Source organism: Bacillus rossius, chromosome 7 (genome assembly GCF_032445375.1).
Source record: "Bacillus rossius redtenbacheri isolate Brsri chromosome 7, Brsri_v3, whole genome shotgun sequence".
Lineage (NCBI taxonomy): Eukaryota > Metazoa > Arthropoda > Insecta > Phasmatodea > Bacillidae > Bacillus > Bacillus rossius.
In genome coordinates, this window is record NC_086335.1 from 71,201,443 (window position 1) to 71,224,534 (window position 23,092).

The window sequence follows — 23,092 nt, forward strand, 5'->3', positions numbered from 1 at the left end:
ATAATAAGATTTGCAAACAGCACAGGCATTCCGGTTTCAGTTTTGTCTCTGTTGTTGGCAAGCATGCATAACAGATGCCGCTGGAAGAGCAGTCGTCTTAAAAGCAGGGCAACTTTGTTTTTCCTAGTGGTTACTGACGAGGTTTGCCTGTCTGAGGTGCTGCCACCACGGACTCCTAACTGTGACATGACACCATTGCAAGTGAAGCGTCTGCAGATGGTTCTAGTGAATTTCTGTCCGGAGAGGATTAAATATTATGTTTGTGAATTTTTTTAATATCTGTTGAAAGTTCCCCGACTTAATAACCTAATAAATGTGTTCTTGTGTGAAGATAAAAGTTTGCTGTACAATAAAACTACATTTCAAACACGCTGCAAAGAAATTCACTCGGCAGTACATGGGAGAAAGAAGCCATCTTGCAACTATTGGATTTCAGTATCTCATTTAAAATATAAAAACAAATGTGACTTGTACGTCGCATCGCACATAAGGAATAGTTGGTTTTCTCTGAGACTAGAGCGAGCTGGCATTCAACAAGACCGTGGTAAGAGTCCTAATTGTTGGTGAACTCGCTGTCTAGGTGACGTACACTGTACTTTTACCAAAAAAAATCCTTGGAACTCCATTGCCAACGATATCAATTGCAAAATTTGCAAAAGTGCCAGGCAGAGCTATGCAGTTTTAAAAGTGATATTGTTGGCATTGAGTTTCCAAGGGATTTCCTTGTAAAAGAACAATTTTTTTATAGTGTAAGAGTAATTATTGGATTAATTAAATGCGTGCCACTTGAATCGCGACAGTGACTATACCAACAGCAGTGTCGCTCTTCAAATGCCATCTTGAATGAAATGAGCACGTTGCAACTATCCACTGAACGGGGAGCAAGAGGGTGGCTAACCCTGAACACCTGTCTCTCGCCTGATGACATCATCAGCTCGACCCTCTCTCTCACACCGAGACACGCTCCATTACACATGCGCCGAGCTGTGCCCTGCCCCTCCCTCCACCTCGTGTGCCATTACCCCTCAGCACACTGGCTTCAGCGGCGACGGCAAACACACGCAGATTCATACCAGCGTAGCCCCGTCGCGTCGCTTCACCTCACACGCGCACTGCAGCTGTTGTTACAACTGAGTCACACAGTTCAACTGTGCGCCACGAATCATTTACACACAAATAAAAACAAATCAACATTATTTTTTCCCCTTCGCATTTTTATGTGTCGAAATTTTTATACAGTGGGTTAATCCAGGTTGTAACAGTTTCCACGACTTGAAAGTGCTGTGTCGTAAGTTCTGTGGGTGAAGTGCCGTTATACCAACCCGGCGCGGCGGTCACGTGAGAGGCTGGCTAGAAGCACTGAGGCTGCCACTCCCGCTGCCGTGTCTAGTTATGTCAACGTCACATTTAAAACTGATTTGTATTTTTTTCATTATTTCCTTTGAAAGAAAAACTGCAATACTACTTTTTATAATTGATTGATTTGACTTTTAGAACGTTATAGGAAACAATTATATATATTAAAATATAAGTACTAATCAGAAAAAATTTCACCGACAGGTTGGTGCCCTTGTTTATTTAAATAACGTTCCACAAAGATAGTTCGGTTTTGCATGTGTCAGTTTGATGTGTTTAAAATTACAAATGGCATACCCAACGATGGAAATAAAGTGTGCGCCTGAAATGAGAACGTGCAGCGCCTGAAATGAGAAAGTGTGTGCCAGAAATGAGAAAGTGTAGCGCCTGAAATGAGAACGTGTAGCGCCTGAAGTGAGAAATTGTAGCACCAGAAATGAGAAAGTGTGCTCCTGAAATGAGAAAGTGTGCGCCAGAAATGAGAAAGTGTGCGCCTGAAATGAGAAAGTGTGCGCCTGAAATGAGAAAGTGTGCGCCAGAAATGAGAACGTGAGCGCCTGAAGTGAGAAAGTGTAGCACCAAAAATTAGAAAGTGTGCGCCTGAAATGAGAAAGTGTAGCGCCAGAAATGAGAACGTGTAGCGCCTGAAGTGAGAAAGTGTAGCACCAGAAATGAGAAAGTGTGCGCCTGAAATGAGAAAGTGTGCGCCAGAAATGAGAACGTGTAGCGCCTGAAGTGAGAAAGTGTAGCACCAGAAATGAGAAAGTGTGCGCCAGAAATGAGGCGTGCAGCGCCTGAAATGAGAAAGTGTGCGCCTGAAGTGAGAAAGTGTATCACCAGAAATGAGAAAGTGTGCGCCAGAAATGAGAAAGTGCAGCGCCTGAAATGAGAAAGTGTGCGCCAGAAATGAGAACGTGTAGCGTCTGAAGTGAGAAAGTGTAGCACCAGAAATGAGAAAGTGTGCGCCAGAAATGAGAAAGTGTAGCGCCTGAAATGAGAAAGTGTAGCACCAGAAATGAGAACGTGTAGCGCCTGAAGTGAGAAAGTGTAGCGCCAGAAATGAGAATGTGTAGCGCCTGAAATGAGAAAGTGTGCGCCAGAAATGAGAAAGTGGTGCACTGACGAACCACACGAAGAATGTGGCTGCGGATAAAATAAATATTTTAATAGATTCACTCAATACGCTACATGCACCATTTAGTTGACTGATTGAGGAGGAGGGGTGGTGGTTGCACGTTCACGGATGTTACGCAGATTTTCAACTTGACTGATCTTGAGTGTCTCCGTAATTATAAAAAAATATTCGTACAAAACTATTTCGAATCACTCGTTTCACCTCGGTACATTCTCGGGCGCATTCGAGATTTAGTTTCATTTCAAATTTCGGAATATTATCACAAAGCGAGAACATAGCCCTACAAAATGAAAGAAAAAACCATAAATTCGAACATTGTTTTTAAATAACTTACATCATTAACAAACTTTAACTGCAACTAAATGAAACACAAAACTTAACATTTTTTTGCGCAGAACAATAACAATATCTTACATAGCATATAATTTACAAAACTATAACCACATACCTCTAGGTTGAAAAAAGTGACTGAAAATTGTACACGCTATAACATGATATCTATGGGTTGTTTACATACAACATTAGAATCTCGTTTTATTTAGTGGAGTGGATGGTGTGAATTATACCTAGCCAAATTGACAAGTTTTTAGGACATAATGAAGCCGCGGTTTTTTTTTAACTGACGACAATCTTGATGGAAGATGTCATCTGTAAAAATATTTCTTCTGGAGATAGCTGTGATCGAACTGACCATCAATGCGGACATTCTGGAAGAAAATAGTGACAGCTGCGGGGACCAAAAAAAGTGCGTTTCTTTTCAGTTTTTGGAACTGCAGCCTCTTGTAATCTGCGACTCCAACCCACAAAACCAAAATGCAGGCGACCCGAAGCAGTGCTTGAAGAATGGCAAGTCATGCATGTTTCCGCTGCCGATAGACGACATCGCGAGCCTAGAGGGGAAGGACCTGAAGCTAAGAGCGAGCGCCGTCGTGCAACTGACGGACGACACCAAGATCATCCCGAGCCAGGTTCCCGTCGGCGAAGCAGAGATAGACCTGTCCGACGTGGTCCTGTCCGTGGTGCGCAGCGTGCTGGAGTCGCCCTCCGAGGTCCCCGTGGCCAAGTCCCTGACCGCCAAGACCCCGTTCAGGACCGCCGCGGGCAAGGAGGCGGGCTTGCTGGAGGCGCTCGTGCGCCTCACCTGCCACGGCGACCAGCTCGTCAGCCGCTTCGAGCTCGACTCCAGCAAGTCGTTCGTCGTCAGGAGCCCCGACCAGGACACCTCCTACAGGTGCAACGAAGTCGGCATGGAGGACAAGTGCCTGAGCGGCGGCGCCGGGGGTTTCGGCGGCGGTTACGACAGCTGCAAGGCCTTCGCGCCGCCGGCCACGTCTGGAGGCTGCAGGTGTGGCGACGATCCGGGGTCGTACAGTCCCGCGGCCACGCAGTACCCTCAGGGGTACAGTCCCACCGCCACGCAGTACCCTCAGGGGTCGTACAGTCCCGGCGCCACGCAGTACCCTCAAGGGTCGTACAGTCCCGGCGCCACGCAGTACCCTCAGGGGTCGTACAGTCCCGCGGCCACGCAGTACCCTCAGGGGTCGTACAGTCCCGCCGCCACGCAGTGCCCTCAGGATTCGTGCAGTCCCGCGGCAGTACAGTGCCCTCAGGAGTCGTACAGTCCCGGCGCCACGCAGTACCCTCAGGGGTCGTACAGTCCCGAGGCCCCGCAGTGGGACAGCCAGCCCCTCTGCGCCTGCAACGAGTCGTTCGGCCCGGACATGGCGCCCTCGCCGCTGGACGCGGTGGGCGCCGGCAGGTCCATGTTCGAGCGGGACCTGGTGTCCGGCCTGCTGCAGATGCCCGTGGACGCGGGCGGCGTGGCGGCGCCCGGGGACTCCGCCCCCGCCGGCAGCCAGAGGAGCCTGGCCGCCCCCGGCATGGGCTTCCAGGTGGCGGCGGGCCCGCAGCGCGCGCCGCGCGTGGACGTGGGGCTGGACAACGACGAGGCGGGCAAGAGCATGGTGCTGTACTCGGCGCAGCCGGCCTACAACGTGAACTTCGTGCCCGACAGCTCGGGCAACACGCTGGTGAAGATCTCGCCCAAGGCGGAGGGCTCTCCGCGGCCGGGGGCGCCGGCGCAGGAAGACCATTTCCTGCTGCGCATGTCGACGGTGAGCCGCACGACGGGCAAGAAGAACACGCTGGAGCTGGAGCTGCGCACCCCGCGGCCGCCGGAGGCTCCGGAGACCACGTCGCGCGACACGCAGTACTCGCTGGAGGACGTCCAGGGCGGCAAGGGCGGCAAGGGCGGCAAGGGCAAGAAGGGCAAGGGCAAGGGCAAGGGCAAGGGCAAGGGCAAGGGCAAGAAGAAGAAGTAGTTGCGGCAGCCTGCGTGACTCATCGGTGTTTTCACATCTCTTTCACTTGGCAAACAAATTGGTCGCTCAATAAACGTTTTTTTTTTTTCAATTTCCCGTGAGTCCTACCATTACTTGCAGAAAACATAGCCCAGTCTAATAAGATTTTACCCGGAAAATAACAACGCTAAATTTGAGTGTTATGTTGACCTTGGTGAACAGCATATTAAAGTACTCGGACAATCTCAAGTCTGCGTCCTTAATTTTTCAGACTCCAACTTTTAATGTTTTCCTTTCGCATTTTTTTTTTACTTTCTCTAGCTCTCTAAGGACTCCAAAGGCAATAACTAAAACGCCTATAAGATAAATGATCGAGTCCAAGGGCGTACGCAGATGGGTAGATGGAGGTGAATATCCAACCAGTAAATAGATAGTCTTTAAAAGCAAAAGAGCGGGCAAAGTGGTTATAATACCCTTCCATGCCCCCCCCCCCCCCCCCCCCCCAGGCCGAGTCATATCCGAACCCCGACAGTACCAAAATGACTTCTCACGGCAACTGGTATGTCTGTGAGCGCTGCATAGGCAAATCCTTCCCAATACTCGTCAAACCCGCGGCATGGCCACGCTCCATCCTTGAAGACCTGGCCCAGTTGTGAACCTCTCATGGAGTTGTCGCTGATGAGGGTTTCATCAGAGTATTCCCTTTTCCTTTACTAGAGCATTGCCTGTCGTAGGATGCGACGTGTCACTAGGCCTACAAGCCACCACCTCGGAGGTCTACCACTCCCTGTCCATAGCCACTCTGTTATCACCAGTCTCCCATCATGCTCGTCGGGTAACATAGTGGGAAGCCCCTTGTGGCCGGGAGTAGGCAACACGCCTCGCTCCGCCTGGCGTGCGGCATGCAGCACAGGCGACAAGGTGTGGCCGCGCATGGAGACATGCTCAGGTACGTAACTGTGAGTGGCTTGGCTCTGGGGAACGAGCAGTACCTCTCACACTTGGCTCTGGGGAATGAGCAGTACCTCTCACACTTGGCTCTGGGGAATGAGCAGTACCTCTCTCACTTGGCTCTGGGGAATGAGCAGTACCTCTCACACTTGGCTCTGAGGAATGAGCAGTACCTCTCACACTTGGCTCTGGGGAATGAGCAGTACCTCTCACACTTGGCTCTGGGGAATGAGCAGTACCTCTCACACTTGGCTATGGGGAATGAGCAGTACCTCTCACACTTGGCTCTGGGGAATGAGCAGTACCTCTCACACTTGGCTATGGGGAATGAGCAGTACCTCTCACACTTGGCTATGGGGAATGAGCAGTACCTCTCACACTTGGCTCTGGGGAATGAGCAGTACCTCTCACACTTGGCTCTGGGGAATGAGCAGTACCTCTCACACTTGGCTCTGGGGAATGAGCAGTACCTCTCACACTTGGCTATGGGGAATGAGCAGTACCTCTCACACTTGGCTATGGGGAATGAGCAGTACCTCTCACACTTGGCTCTGAGGAATGAGCAGTACCTCTCACACTTGGCTCTGGGGAATAGCAGTACCTCTCACACTTGGCTATGGGGAATGAGCAGTACCTCTCACACTTGGCTCTGGGGAATGAGCAGTACCTCTCACACTTGGCTCTGGGGAATGAGCAGTACCTCTCACACTTGGCTCTGGGGAATGAGCAGTACCTCTCACACTTGGCTATGGGGAATGAGCAGTACCTCTCACACTTGGCTCTGGGGAATGAGCAGTACCTCTCACACTTGGCTATGGGGAATGAGCAGTACCTCTCTCACTTGGCTCTGGGGAATGAGCAGTACCTCTCACACTTGGCTATGGGGAATGAGCAGTACCTCTCACACTTGGCTATGGGGAATGAGCAGTACCTCTCACACTTGGCTATGGGGAATGAGCAGTACCTCTCTCACTTGGCTCTGGGGAATGAGCAGTACCTCTCACACTTGGCTATGGGGAATGAGCAGTACCTCTCACACTTGGCTCTGGGGAATGAGCAGTACCTCTCACACTTGGCTATGGGGAATGAGCAGTACCTCTCTCACTTGGCTCTGGGGAATGAGCAGTACCTCTCACACTTGGCTATGGGGAATGAGCAGTACCTCTCACACTTGGCTCTGGGGAATGAGCAGTACCTCTCACACTTGGCTCTGGGGAATGAGCAGTACCTCTCACACTTGGCTCTGGGGAATGAGCAGTACCTCTCACACTTGGCTCTGGGGAATGAGCAGTACCTCTCACACTTGGCTATGGGGAATGAGCAGTACCTCTCACACTTGGCTCTGGGGAATGAGCAGTACCTCTCACACTTGGCTCTGGGGAATGAGCAGTACCTCTCACACTTGGCTATGGGGAATGAGCAGTACCTCTCACACTTGGCTCTGGGGAATGAGCAGTACCTCTCACACTTGGCTATGGGGAATGAGCAGTACCTCTCACACTTGGCTATGGGGAATGAGCAGTACCTCTCACACTTGGCTCTGGGGAAGGAGCAGTACCTCTCACACTTGGCTCTGGGGAATGAGCAGTACCTCTCACACTTGGCTATGGGGAATGAGCAGTACCTCTCACACTTGGCTCTGGGGAATGAGCAGTACCTCTCACACTTGGCTCTGGGGAATGAGCAGTACCTCTCTCACTTGGCTCTGGGGAATGAGCAGTACCTCTCACACTTGGCTCTGGGGAATGAGCAGTACCTCTCACACTTGGCTCTGGGGAATGAGCAGTACCTCTCACACTTGGCTCTGGGGAATGAGCAGTACCTCTCACACTTGGCTATGGGGAATGAGCAGTACCTCTCTCACTTGGCTCTGGGGAATGAGCAGTACCTCTCACACTTGGCTCTGGGGAATGAGCAGTACCTCTCACACTTGGCTCTGGGGAATGAGCAGTACCTCTCACACTTGGCTCTGGGGAATGAGCAGTACCTCTCACACTTGGCTCTGGGGAATGAGCAGTACCTCTCACACTTGGCTCTGGGGAATGAGCAGTACCTCTCACACTTGGCTATGGGGAATGAGCAGTACCTCTCACACTTGGCTCTGGGGAAGGAGCAGTACCTCTCACACTTGGCTCTGGGGAATGAGCAGTACCTCTCACACTTGGCTATGGGGAATGAGCAGTACCTCTCACACTTGGCTCTGGGGAATGAGCAGTACCTCTCATACTTGGCTATGGGGAATGAGCAGTACCTCTCACACTTGGCTATGGGGAATGAGCAGTACCTCTCACACTTGGCTCTGGGGAAGGAGCAGTACCTCTCACACTTGGCTCTGGGGAATGAGCAGTACCTCACACACTTGGCTATGGGGAATGAGCAGTACCTCTCACACTTGGCTCTGGGGAATGAGCAGTACCTCTCACACTTGGCTATGGGGAATGAGCAGTACCTCTCACACTTGGCTCTGGGGAATGAGCAGTACCTCTCACACTTGGCTATGGGGAATGAGCAGTACCTCTCACACTTGGCTATGGGGAATGAGCAGTACCTCTCACACTTGGCTATGGGGAATGAGCAGTACCTCTCACACTTGGCTCTGGGGAATGAGCAGTACCTCTCACACTTGGCTATGGGGAATGAGCAGTACCTCTCACACTTGGCTCTGGGGAATGAGCAGTACCTCTCACACTTGGCTCTGGGGAAGGAGCAGTACCTCTCACACTTGGCTCTGGGGAAGGAGCAGTACCTCTCACACTTGGCTCTGGGGAATGAGCAGTACCTCTCACACTTGGCTATGGGGAATGAGCAGTACCTCTCACACTTGGCTATGGGGAATGAGCAGTACCTCTCACACTTGGCTATGGGGAATGAGCAGTACCTCTCACACTTGGCTACGGGTAGATACCGAAAAAAATCGCGGGTTCAATGACCTTCAGGATAGACTCTAATATCCACTACACACTCGGGCAAATGCCAACTGTTCATTGGCTGCTGACTTGTGAGTCGTCTCGATTGTGTGGGCCTGTGATTCAACGCTTCTATGAGTGATGGCTCTCTAATTATTGGCCCTCAGTCCTCCAGATTAACAGTGAACCAATGGCAGAAGCAGCACTAAGGTATAATTATTTGAATTTTAGCATAACACGAAATGAATCCGCGAATTTTTCAGGTCTCTAGCAATGGGGAATGAGCAGTACCTCTCACACTTGGCTCTGGGGAATTAGTTCTTTGAAGTGCGTTCTTTTGGGATGCGCCTCACTCATCGCGTGTCACGGCAGTTGTCGGGCGGGGAGAAAGAGGGTGAGGAGGGAGGGACAGGTGATGTTGTCCTATGACTGGCAGGGGGAGGTGAGGGGGCCCGCATGGCCGTGTTTACACGATCAGGGCGCAAGAGCGGCGTGGATCAATAGCGCCGGACGGGCCGCGGCAACAGGCGCTGGGCGCCACGTCACACGGCCCACGCCGGTCATACTTGTCACGTCACGGCTGGTTGTTCCTCGTGCACACACTGGGGTACCAGTGTTCCCTGATGATGGCGACTGTAATGTCGCAATGTCGACCGAAACGTCGGTGACACGGCTACAACCCAGAAGCCAAGCTACTTCAGACAATGGCCGTGAAAGCCTGCGAACATGTTCAATATTGTCAACCACAACGTATTTTGAAAGTATTACACCTTCCCACTCAGTAGCCGTATATTAGTGATGTGTGTGTGTGTGTGTGTATATATATATATATATATATATATATATATTGAAAAACTTCTCCCACCTTACTGGCATACCTCTTATCGGCGAGAGAATCGTGCCTCTCTTTGGACTGGGCAATTTTACAGCATGTCCTTAAAATAATGTCCCTGTTGCAAATTTTAATAGTCAACTTTAAGCGTCGTTGTTTGTTTTTCCAAGGTCACAACCAAAGCGTAACTCAAACAACTCTGAAGAAAACCTTATTTTGTAATTATTCTAATTTTTTTAGTAATCTTAGGGCTTGTTACTAATATTTGTAGGTTGAATTTATACACGCAAGGAGTGTTGTGTGTGTAGTGTGGATATCAATGACTTTCATTGCATTCGTTTATCTTTGCCTTTTATCGTTTTTTAAATTTACCTGTTTTGGGGCCTTCTAGCCTTGATTGTAAAATTAAATTATTATATTTGCTAGTATGCGCCTAACGTTTTATATCATAAAATGTACGGCTTTAATCAACCTAGTATACCAGGTTTTTTTCTATAATTTTTATGGTATAGGGCTATATGTGCTGCAGCACTTTTCAGTTTTTTAAGCTTCAGTGACCCAAATTCAATACATGCTGGTGATATTATTAGTGAATCAATTTGCCTCACAATAATTAAATGTTGGTCAGTCATATTTCAAGTCTTTACTTTCAGATGCCCTACACAGATTACTAGAGGCCGGAAAAATTCGCGTATTCCTTTCGAGACAGGCTGGAATCCAAACTCGTTTAGCTTAATGCTGCGTCAGTGATTGGACCGCTATTTACCTGAAGGACTCTGAGCCAATGGCAAACACTCAACAAAAGAAGTATCGAATCATAAGAATCACAGTAAACAGGTGTCCCGAGTCGGTAGCCAATGACCAGGTGATAGTTGCCCGAGTACATAGAGCATCGTGGAGTCTATCCTAGTGGTCATTGAAACCGCGAATGTTTCCAGTCCCTACAGATTACTTTTATTTCGTTCTGCGCATGTTTTGGTTTTGGCAACTGCGACCGCCACATCCGACTCGAGTCGACATTAGCATTGGCTTGTCTCGCCACTTGCCCAGACCCGCGCCGACAGCGAGGTGCGCGCAGCTGCAGCTGCCGCCGGCACTCCGCGAGACACCTGCAGCTGGCATCACACGCATACAGCACCGAGCCCTGTTCTGTGTCGCACGTCCGACACTCGAACCACACAGGCCAGCTGCCCGTCACTCCAGCTTCACCCCAGGACGCTCACTCATAGGAAGAAGTCACATTTTTTTGACGTGACAACGTCTAATAAATCGATTACGCCGGCTGCACGCACGAAGAAGTGTCCCGTTACGCACATTGTTCCGTTACGCTGTGTCCCATTGCGCTCATTGTTCCGTTACACTGTGTCCCGTTACGCTCATTGTCTGCTTGCGCTGCATCTATCTTTCTTCCACTCGACTGTTTATAAAGTGAAGTGAAAAGTTAATGTGGTTTTCATTGCTTATTACAATAACAATTTCGGCAATAAAGGTTAATAATTATTCTTGCATTTTAAAAATCTGATTACATACTAGTATAATTTCAAGTATTTATTCTTTTATTATTAAAATAAAAATGATTCAATTTTATTCATAAAGTATGCAATCATTTCATCAATGTTTTGTTATGACGTTGTCACGTTAAACTATCGTTCGTAAACCGACTTTACACACAACCAATTTTTTTTTTAAATTTTCGAAATAATATTATTATCAATTATCTGCTGTGCTGAAATTATTTAAAGTTTATCGCTAGTGATTTTACCATGTTTTCAGACGAAGTCGAAGATATAGTTCCGATTGGTGTTTGTAGCATATCTCGACTACAGTAGGAACGAGAATTTTCAAGCTTCAGTGGCGAAGGAACACTTCGTCAATCTTCGGCAATGTTCGTCCTTGACCTCTGAAGTACCGAAGAAAAAGTTTTGTAGTTTGAAAACAAAATATATTATGAATTGTTGATACTGACCACTTTTGCATAAATTTGCACATTTCCGGTCACCTACACGACCACTGGAGCCCAGTAGGCCTATATATTTACAACCAACACTCGCAAATGTCGTTATTCCCCCCCCCCCCCTTTTTTTTGCACCAATGATAAAACCGAGTTTTGTCCTCCGCGCACCTCACGAGCTGCCAACAGAACAGTCACATCCAGCTGTTGTCATGTTCGTTTGTTTACAAATGGGCACTCTCATTAACGGTTCATAAACGAAGCTGCCGTGTGTAATCACTGGTGTGCTGAATGCGCCGGTCGCGAGACTGCGCTGCGCGACATAACCTCAACAAGCCGCCATGTTGCGGGCGCGCGCGGCAGGAAATGGCGGCCGGCGACCTGGCGACCGCCGCTCGTTAATTACCGCTTCATGAAGCGCGCGGCCGCAGCCTTCCCCCACCCTCGCCCCCCTGGTAGACCACGCCCCCGCACCCTGCTGGCAGACCACCAACCAGTGGCTGCGGTCTGCTGCCTCGTCAGCCCGCGCCTGAATTACACTAGCTGTACACAGCATGTAGTCGCATCGCGAGTCTCTTTCATACAAGCACTGCAACACTATTGTATACTTATATGTAGAGACCGGAAAAATTCGCGAATTCATTTCGCGATAGGCTAAAATACAAATAGTTATACCTCAGTGCTGTCTCTGCTATTGGCTTACAACTCACCTGAATAACTCTGGGCCAATGAGAAAAACCCGACCAAAGCTTTATCAAATCACAGGCTGCTACGTTGGGATGTCTCACAAGACAGCAGCCAAAGAGTGGGTGGCATTTGACCGAGTGTATGTATAAATAAGGAGTTCATCCTGCAGGTCATTGAACCGGCGAATCTTTCCGGTCCCTACTTATATCATATAAGTAGGGACCGGAAAAATTCGCGGGTTCAATGACCTTCAGGATAGACTCCAATATCCTCTACACACTCGAACAAATGCTACCTGTACATTGGCTGCTGACTTGTGAGTCGTCTCGACTGGGTGGCCTGTGATTCGACACTTCTATGAGTGAGGGTCTCTAATTGGCCTTCAGTCCTCCAGATTAACAGTGAACCAATGGCAGAAGCAGCACTAAGGTATAATTATTTGAATTTTAGCATTACACAAAATGAATCCGCGAATTTTCCCGGTCTCTACTTATATGACGACCAAGTTATGAATAATTACACTAGCTGTATACAGCATGTAGGCCTAGTAACATCGTGAGTCTCTTTCATTATTGTTTCACTATCGTTGGTATGACGACCAAGTTCTGTATCAGCTCTAGTAACAACTAGAACTCTTTTAACTATTGTTTAGTTGGTTTTATTACAGCGACGCTGTTTTTTTGTTCTAATGATTAAAAAAACACCTTTTTTACGCTTGATTTTTATTTTTCTGATATGTATCATTTTGAAAATAAAACCATAGCAGCAGATTAGGTCAATGTTAGACCAGTGAATTTTATTTTGTTGACACAAAACCGTTTGGTAAGTTTCGTGTAAGACTCCGCCCAGCCGAAGCGTTATTCTGTACGTTTATCGTCTCATGCCAGTCACCTTAGACATCAACAAACACCCCAGGGTGGTGACATTACTTTCCTCCCCGGCTCTGTTTCACCCTACAGCAGTGATGCCAACTTTACTTATTGTGAAACTTATCTGAGGGCCAGTTACATATGAATTAGGCTAACATTGAACGTTTACATTTTGTTTTAATATTATGTGTACTGTTTAGTGACTAATAAAAAACAGGGAAAGTCATGAGATTACGAAAAATAAGTGTTTTGAAAAAAAATAATAATTCTAACACATGAACAATTGAGACATTAAATGACTATAAATGATAAGTTAGGGCATTTGTGTGAGAATACAGTGTCCCACGCGCCTCGACACGTGCTCGCAGCTGGCGGGCCACGCGGCGCGGACATGAAAGGAACCGCAGGGGTCGATAAGCCCAGGCGCAGGTCGCCGCCACACCAGCTCCCGCGACGAAGCACATCCGGCGGGTCGTAGGGTCGAGCGCGCGTGCGCCGCGCCAGGGGGAAGTGGACCTTATCCCCCCGGCCCCGGCCACAAGGAAACGGCGATAGCCGACTTCCTCCCCTCGAGCAAGGACGGAAGGGCGTAACTCGGCTCAGGACGTCGCCGTGCCGCTTTTGCTGGAGACTGCCAGTCGGCACACCCGTTCATTGTGACGACACCACTTAGCTTAGTGTCGGCAAGAAATGTAGGGTAGGATAAACATTTGTAGCCACAAAAAAAAACTGTAGTGGCGTAGGATTTGCTCCTGCGTGAGACGGAATCGAAAACATGCCGTCTGACACAAACAATGAAGAAGGTCCTCCGATCCCCGCAACAACAATTGTGGACCAACAACTGGGCTGTGTCTGCCTTGTTTCCGCGGCGGAAGACTTGTTCCCCCCGCCCCCTGTAGTGGGACTGCCCCACTCCTGCCTGAGAGCTGTCGGGCGCTGCTGAAGGCTGGATGACGCTGCTGAAGGCTGGATGGCGCTGCTGAAGGCTGGATGACGTCGCTGCCGCGGACATGAAGTCTCGTCACTCGCGGCACTCCGCTTCAGACCAGTGGTCACTCCACGAGCTCCTGTGGCTGCCTGTGTGCGAGGCACAGCCGCCGTCGCAACGGCACAATTACATCTTACATTCATGCAAAAAGTGTGAATTCCGCAGGAAAACTTGATCATCCCACAGAATTATTCAAAATAAAAGAACAATTCCAAATAGTAGTCTCTACGGCAATTTTTTCTGATAACATCTTCACAGAAAAGTTGGCGTATAAAAGGAGGCTGGGAGGCTGCAATATTATAGAACTTTGAGACATGTATAGTCATTGCGTAAAAAAAAAAAAAAGTAGGGGAAAGATGACACTTTTGGATCGGCAATGTTGTAGTCCAAGTTGCATATTACGCGCTTGTCTTCTTCGACTGCCAAAATAAAAGCTCTTATTAGGAATTTCGCATTCACTTAAATGCTTCATTCAGCACGTAGTCGTCTATGACCACGTGGAATGAAGAAGGGAAATCTCCGAACATGCTCTACACACTTGCACACATAGATACGTGAACAGCTGCAGACATCATCCAGGCTCGACACTTATGTACATCTGAGACACTTTATTTATTTACTGCCCAATTTCTAGCGAAAGAACCGTTGCTTTCGACTGGGCGTCACTGAGCATGTGGAATACATAAGATACTGCTTAAGTGTCAGTTTTTGGAACCTAATCTGAAGATAATAGCTCTTAATGAGTCAATAATCTCGAGAAATATGTCGGTTCCTAGTTTCTACTGGCAAGCTAGGTGTGTTGGTTGGTTATACTTGTTTCACTGGTGTTCAGAGTTGTTTTCTCTCTTTGTGCAAAAATCATGTTTACAGAAGACTGCAAAGCCAGTAAATATTTTCGCTTGAAGCAACAAGCTAGCGGGAAACAAAAACACTGCGAATAACAGATAAGGACGAGAATGCAGAGCAATCGGTGCAAGGTCAACAAAACACGGCACAACAAGGCTCGAGTGGAACTGTAGCACTATCGCCCCGCTGGTCTCTTCAATGAAGCTCCCAAAGATACTACCACATATTAGGCTACTTCTCAGTACTCATATAATGGAAGTTACTAATTTATATATTTTATGAATTTTACTAGTAAAATATTGTTTATTAATTACTATTTTTAATTTTTTTCATAAACAAGTATATTACGTCTTACGTGTTAGAGTATGGTAACAGTTACTGATCAAATGACGTTCGTAATCAGAGTTTTTGAAGAACTTGTTGGCTTAACACTTTTACTGAAGTGGATCATATATATATCAAACATTGAATGTGTGGTTTAAGGTGTAGCTAAATCCTACTGGACACCATACATTTTGGCTATGAAATTAATATATATTTTTTCTAATTTTATTATATATTATAAAATAATTATACACTAATAATTTAATGAAAATGTAAGATTATTTCCACACAAAAAAATAGTTTACTCACAACAAAAAAAAATTAAAGGTGCGTATACTTATGTACACGCGTTAGAAGTTATACTTACTTGGCGTAAAAAACTATCTTTAATTTTACTTGCAAATAATTAATACATAAACAATAATAAAATCAATCAAGTTAAAACAAATCAATTAATTCTCTGTTATTAATATTAACATGTATAAATTAATTATTTAATTTAGTAAAATAAACGAGATAAATTTTAATTGATTATGAAAAATCAATAAATATGCCGAATGTTTTAACTAATTTATTAATTTGAAAAATTTATTAAATAATAAAGTAATAAATTATACCTACGGGAACTTAAGCAAACTTATATAAATACACTTTGAAAAGTTTATAAACACAATTTCTATCACTAATATTCACAATAAATAAATGTTTTTTAATGATATGGACAAGTATTTATTATCAACCACAAAGTACAAGATTTAAAAGCACGGTTCTGTTTTGGAAAACTATTGGTTTTTTTTCTCGTCTTTTCGTTTTGTCGTGTTTTTGTCTCGTTTCAAATGTTGTGAATTTTTTTGGGTTCAATAATTTTGTACTGTCATCATTTGTGGGTTTTTTTTTTCGTTCTCTTTGTCCATTTTTCTTTGTTTTTCTTTGTTTTTGACCATATTCCTGTTATGGAATATTATGTGGTGTTTATGTCTTGTTTACAACAGAATTTTTTTGCTTAATTTGTGTTTTTGTCTTTTGGTTTTTTTTTTTTCTTCTACAGACATACATGTGCTTAGCAATGGCGTAGGTATGTCCAAAAGCTTACATCAAGTCATGCACTCCCATTGCACAAATCTTTCAAAGATAACATATAAAATTGTTATTTGTACGTAGCCTTTTTTCCGATCCCGTGAGCATGTGCGCAGAAGCGCGCCGTGGCAGGAGGCAGGGCAGGCAGGGGAGGCAGGGGGGCAGGGGACTCACCTCCTTCTTGTGGATGCGGTACTCGACGGGGCGGATGCCGAGCGACTGGTCGCTGGGGACGCCGTCCGGTCGCCGCTCCAGCTCCTGGCCCAGCATCAGGCGCCGGTTCTCCTGCTTCCAGGACAGCGCCGAGAAGCTCTCGAAGAAGGAGCCGTCCGTCTCGTGCACCCTGCAAGCCGGTCGCGGTCACTGTCGCTGTCGCTGTCGCTGTCCCAGTCGCAGCCACTGTCGCGGTCACTGTCGCAGTCGCAGTCCCTGTCGCAGTCCCTGTCGCAGTCCCAGTCCCTGTCGCAGTCCCTGTCGCAGTCCCTGTCGCAGTCCCTGTCGCAGCCACGCAGACACCTCGCAGGACACTCCACTTCTGCAGCCCGCGACAACACAGTCACGTCAACTACTTATAGTCCGGTCAAAATAACTATTTCAAATAACAAAAATTCCGACAGAGCTGAATGTTGGTAGAGAACTTGGGTACACCAGTAGAAATAAAGTGCCGAAAGTCTCCGTAGATTCCATGTGTGCTAAAAAGGTTATTCAAGGTCAAAGGTCAAAATTTTCTGTTTTTTGGATTTGTCTCAACAACGCCATTCTAAAAGTTGAAAGAGTTAGTTGGGCTATATTTTTCATAAAACTTACCGTGTTTGAGAAACATAAATAAAGAACAGAAAATTTTGACCTCTGACCTTGAATAACTATTTTAGCACACATGGGATCTACGGGGACTTTTGGCACGTTATTTCTACTGGTGTACCCAAGGTCTCTACCAACATTCAGCTCTGTCGGAATTTTTTATATTTGATCACTTTGCATACTACATTTTACAACCTTACAAATAAAATATAGCAGAAATAGTTAGTTCTTTGAATGATTAATGCAATGCCTTGGACATCCGTCATCGCAGTTTTGCGTTTGTTTGTCATGGGAAAAATTCTTAAATTCGAAATAAGAAATATAAATGAAAACATAAACGCACAGAAAGCAAGCCTGAATCAGCTGATTACAAACACATAAACCCGATGATGAACCTTCACAGGTATTGCCGACGAACACAGGAGGTTGCCTGTGGCAAAACAGTTGCGATGTTTCTGGAACTGGCATCTGTTCCCGTCACCAGCAACAAACAGACTGATGTCGATCACTGGAAAAAACAGAACCGGGGGTTTGTATATGTCTGACCTCCTCCCCTAGCACAGCCAATTTTTCCAAATTTTTTCCTTTCGACAGGAGACGTGTTTGTGAAAGTTGTAACGAGCACGCTAGCGACGAGGCTGGTCACTGAGAGGTCGCACAAGCATGCGGGAGGAACGCGGCGCAGGTAGCGCCCGGCCCTCTGTTGCCGCTACACGGTGACCCGATTATCAGCGGCGCCTCTCGAAGGTTCGGCACGCTCCCAGAGTCCCGTAACTAGGAAGCCGTTGTTCTCGAAGCTTCGGGTGTTCGGTCTACTCTGACGGCGCGACACCTCGGAGGGCGGGAGGATGTACACTCGCGAGGGGCAGTGGAGTGAGGAGGGTGGGCTACCCCTTGGCGAGCGATAACGGGCGACGAGCCAGGCATCCGGGGCGGTGTTGTGTGTGCGGCGGACGAGTGAGTGATGCGAGGCTGTGTGTTGGGACAGAGGTGAGTGGTGCGAGGCAGTGTGCTGCACACAGGTGAGCGGTAGGGAGAGCCACCGTCGAGCCGAGCTCCAGTGAAGAGAATAAATAAGTGGACTTCGAGGTTATGATTAATTTTCAGACGGACATTTTGACTGTTGTCATTTAAGAGCTAGTGTAATTATTAGTTAGTAAAAAACTATAATTTATTTGACCATCCTTCCAGACCTGTTTTCACATATTGTAAAATATTGGGATTTCCTTTATTTATAGATTATGGTTATCAATTTTAAGTACAAATAAATAAAAAATAAATAAAATTTTAAATAAATATATATTTAGCTATTCGAGAATAAAGTTAGTGTTAGGAAGTGCAGTTAGTTTTAAGTGTAATAATGCTAGTTTTGAGTAGAAGTTTATGCTGGTTCGTATGGGGAAAGTGTTTGAGTGGTGTAAATATGACATAAGTGACCGTTACATTGTCACGCACGAGTTTCCTAGGACTTTGCACCTAGTATAGGCGCTTCGTTCTTGGGTTTGCAACCAGCGCCAGACCACTGCATCAGCTGACAGAGGAAAAAGAAACAGTTTTTCCGGACTTCTGGGTGTAAGGCTGCCTTTCAGAAACTTAAGGATGCACTGTGTTCAAGCCCCATGTGTGCCTTTCTCCATCAGCAGCAAATCTGTGACACAGACGCAAGCGTAAATGCACTGGGTGCTGTACTTCCCCAGGTTCAGGATGGAAGCGAAGGAGTCATCGGGTAGTACAGCAAATCTTCAGCCAAGCCCGAACGCAACTATTTCGTCGAAAGAAGATAACTTCTAGCTGCATTTTCACAAGTATTTATATGGGATATAAACTCTTGTGAGCACTGACCATGCCGCACTTGAGTGACTGCTGCAGTTCAATAACTCAAGAGGAACAACTTAAGGGGCTTTGACAACCTATTCAATTATATAAACATTTGCTTGTGTGTACATTAACATTACCGAGTTCCGTCAGAACCTCTGAGGTGCTGCGACTGCAACTTGTGAGGCAGCTGCGCGGAAATCGATAACTGTTTTCCTCCCGCCCCTCACTTTCTCTCTCTTCCACCCTTCTTCCACCCTTTCGTCCCCCCTCCTGCCCCTTGTCCTGGTCGTCGCGTGTTCCCGGCGCGCGCCCTGTTGCTCCCGCACAATAAGGTGAGGAAAATCGTTTCATTCGAATAATCAGAAATTCACTTGATTCATGCGTGGGGTGTAAAAATATCGCACGAAGCATTCGAAATATGAGTAAAATTTTAGAAGTTACCTACTTCTTAAGGCGCTTTGAGGGAGAAATCTCAGCACGCCACGAAACGCAACACAAATACAACGGTTGAAGTCCAACGCGCATGCGCGTTGCTTCTTTAACCCACGAGCCGGTCGTCAAGATGGCGGACTTCGTGCGGCAGTGTACACAACCGCCCGTACATATGTACTAAGTAAGCGTCACTTTTCATTTTGTCAAGAAATAACTACAGTTTAAAAATGTGATTTAAAAAATATTGAGGGGGGGGGGGGGCCGTACCAAGCATAACCTTAATTTTTGTAAACTTAAATAGTAAAAAAAAACTGTCAATTTAAATATACTTATAATTTACTATGAAATAAAATTGTGTTAGAACAAAAATGAATGACGTGTTACGAGCACTGCGTTATTTTTATATAATTTTTAAAACTACGCAGGTTGCAGTCCAAAAGTTTAATATTGGGTGCCATATTTTAGACCGTTAAATATAAGAAAGGTATAACTTCTAAGGTGTGTACGTAAGTAGGCCTACACGCACAATTATTATTTTTTTTTTACTTCGCTTTTGTGAAGCAAATCTTTACATATGCACTTGAACTATACACCTTTTCCCTCTTTATTCTGCAACATCATAACTTCAATGAGCATTAAGAATATTTGACTAGCAAAAAGGTACAAACAGAGTTTTCTGGAAGAGAAATTTGCAGGCTTCAAGTTTGGACCGTAGCCAACAGTGAAACAGCTGTTGCGTGAAGAATAATAAATGACAAAGATCGATTTTTCTCTTTTAAAAATCAATGTATCGGTTTTCCCACATGGATTCCGCCGTCGCCACTCGACAGTTGGTGCGCGTGCGCGCTCAGTGTTGCCACCCGCTGCGACTCAGGAGCGGGACAGGGCTGCCAACCCCGGTACGCTTCACGAACACGGAATCACGAATAAGTGTCAAAAGTCTACAGATGGAAGAAGTAACTAAAAACAAACAAAATAATGCCATAGAAATACATCATTATTGATTCGATATAATGTTGGCTGTAAATAACCCTAAAAAAAGAAATATGTTTGAAACAGCAATCCTGGCGGAAGAAATTCAGTTGCACGCAACTTCATTCGCTGTTGAAGGTATTTGTCATGTGATGTGTTGCCTTGTCTGTAGCAGTTAGTCCGTAGGGCGCGCAGCTCAGGTGAGACGGTTGAACGCCTGTCATAGCAGCTTGTGTGTTGCGGGCTCACAGAACTGTCAAACAGAAAGCCTAACTTGTGAAACACCCACTAGGTGCGACGCGGACCTAATGTCGCGAATATTCTCAGTCCAAAAACACGACCTGAAACACTGCATGGAACACGCCGAGGTTGTAGTGCGTCAACCCGCGCTTCGATATTCTCATACTTGCTCATTCGCATACTTGCTTACTCGTTAATACTTGCTCGCTATCATACTTGTTCACGTGATTACTTGTTCACTCTCACACTTGCTTACTCGTATACTTGTTAGCTCGCATACTTATAACTCGCATACTTGTTCTCTCGCATTCATCCGATTGCGATGAAAGTTTGACGAGGATTTAATGCGCATGCCCGCGAGGTTTCTGAGTTAGTTCAACCATTTTACAATAGGTGGTGTGCGAATGTTTTTCAAAAATGTGTATATTTCATATAGTTTAACGGCAGTTCGTGTGTTTTCGATGTATGAGTGCGCACGCATGACAGAATTGAATTAAATACAAAAGAGAGACAGCGTGATATAGATAGATATAAATATAGATAGAGATATATAGTGCGATAGAGACAGAGAGATAGGGCGAGGTATAGAGAATGAGATAGAGATGTAGATAAAGGGATACATATATAGAGTTACAGATGTATAGAGAAGAGATAGTGGGAGATGTAGAGAGAATTATATAGACAGAGATATAAATAGAGATAGAGAGGTAGAGACACATGGATATATAGAGATGGAAATAGATATAAATATGATTTGTATATGTGTACCTACTTCCAACAAATTACAAAAAAAAAATCTAATGGTGTATTTTGCAACGCGTGCCAGGCATTAGCTAGTTGCTCGATAAAAGAATAGGCTTCGCTTGAAAGCAGGCTTGTTAGTTGTAATAACAAGGTGTTGTCGGAAGGTTGTTTTTCCAGAGCAGGGCCGAGTATCGTCGCTACGCCTCGCTTGAAGACAGGTCCCGACCTGCCAATCTGCCCCTGCTCTTTGTTCCCGCAACGTCTCCGTCTCTCCTTAGGAGTCTTGTGTCGCGCCTCTGTGCCGACAAGGAGCCGCTGTGCGTGTGTTCCCGCGCCGACTCGACACACACACGCACCAGTCAACAGCCAAACAAAGATAAACATCACTCGCTCCTCACGGGGTCTGCGTCTGAGCTGCATCACCTAACCTCCGCGTTCAGCAACGTCGTGTTCTTGTAAATAGTTGGCGATTGCCTAACCTGGAGGTCGCTGTACTTACCAAATATTCGTGGCCTATGAGGGTTAACGTTAAACCATTCTAATTACGCGCACGATAATATACACCGGATGATAAAACCAATTTTTTTTTACCATAAAAACAATCAATAAGGTTGGTCATGAAAAAATCATAAATTGTGAGTCTTTCAGTACTCGCCAGTGATGTGTTGATTTGCAAATCAAACACCAATGCCAGGCGTGATAAAATTTAGAGAAAAAGGTAAAAAAAAATTCCCCCATTTTAAAATCATAACTATAATTCTGTTGAACAAGATAATATTGTTTTTGAGGTTGTATATACTTTTTAGGGGGATTGAGGGTGAAATTTGAGTATACACCAGAAATACATTGAAATAAGCGCGCATTACACAACGGGAATCTGCCAGGTTGAAAGTCGTCAAGATGGCGGACCCACTAGGGGGTGTACTAAGTGTATAGTTGTGCCAAAGTAAACTTTATGGTGGTGAAACTATTCTGGAATACGTTTTGTAAACTTGAATAGTCATGACGAAACACAAATAATTTAGTAGCCAGGAAAACTGTGTTGGTTCTGTACAGTCTACAGCAATACCGTACGAGCGTGGCTGGCTTGCCGGAGCCCGCAGACAGACGAGTCGCCCCGTGCAAGGAGGAAGGAGGACGCCAAGGAGGAAGGAGGACGCCAAAGAGGAAGGAGGACGTGGGAGATGGACGAGGCCAGACGCCGGCTCACGGCGTGCTTATCGGCGGTAACGACCAATTCCCACCTACTTACTTATCTGGCGAAAGAGGTAGCGCAACGATTTTTTTTTTTTTTCATCCGAGTTAGTTATTACCAAGGCGGTTATGTATCGTGTTCAGTATTCCTCTTCGGGTAGTTTATTTTTTACTTCCTTCACATTTACGACACGAATCGCCGTATTAAAAAAAAATGGAGGGAATCAAGCTCCCCCCATAATATTCAGTTAAACGTAAAATAAGTTCTAATTGAAATGGTTTTAATGCATGTACTATTTTAAAAAAATACAATTGAAAAGTGTTTTAAATCTTGCGATTATTTTTCGCAGCACAAAACACCGCGTCTGAAAGGTCATAAGTAAACGCCGAGGCACACGGTGACAATACAGCAGTAGCTGATTGCTCAGACACAGTCTAGGTAACGCTCCGCCTACCCGGGCACACACACGGTGCGCAGAGCTGCAGGAAAAGGCAACGCGATTTCAAACCTACTCGAGATATCCGAGTGGGGTCTGTTTACGAAAAGCATTTAAGAGTTCGCTGAGGGCGGAAAAGTACCTACTTTCGATGTCGGATTAAGTTTTTAAACTGTATTTTTAGAAGAGTCGAAATGGCTAAAACGCATGTTTTCAGAGTAATTTTTAGGCT

General features: G+C 46.0%; 1 protein-coding gene across 1 annotated transcript in view; it reads right to left on the reverse strand.

The window, feature by feature from the left end:
• Positions 1-23,092, reverse strand: part of LOC134534347 (BAI1-associated protein 3) — a 136,934-nt gene that overhangs the window by 76,820 nt on the left and 37,022 nt on the right. The window contains exon 3 of the mRNA XM_063372758.1: positions 16,397-16,565. Coding sequence (XP_063228828.1) covers positions 16,397-16,565 — 169 coding nt within the window. The remainder of the gene's footprint in view (positions 1-16,396; positions 16,566-23,092) is intronic.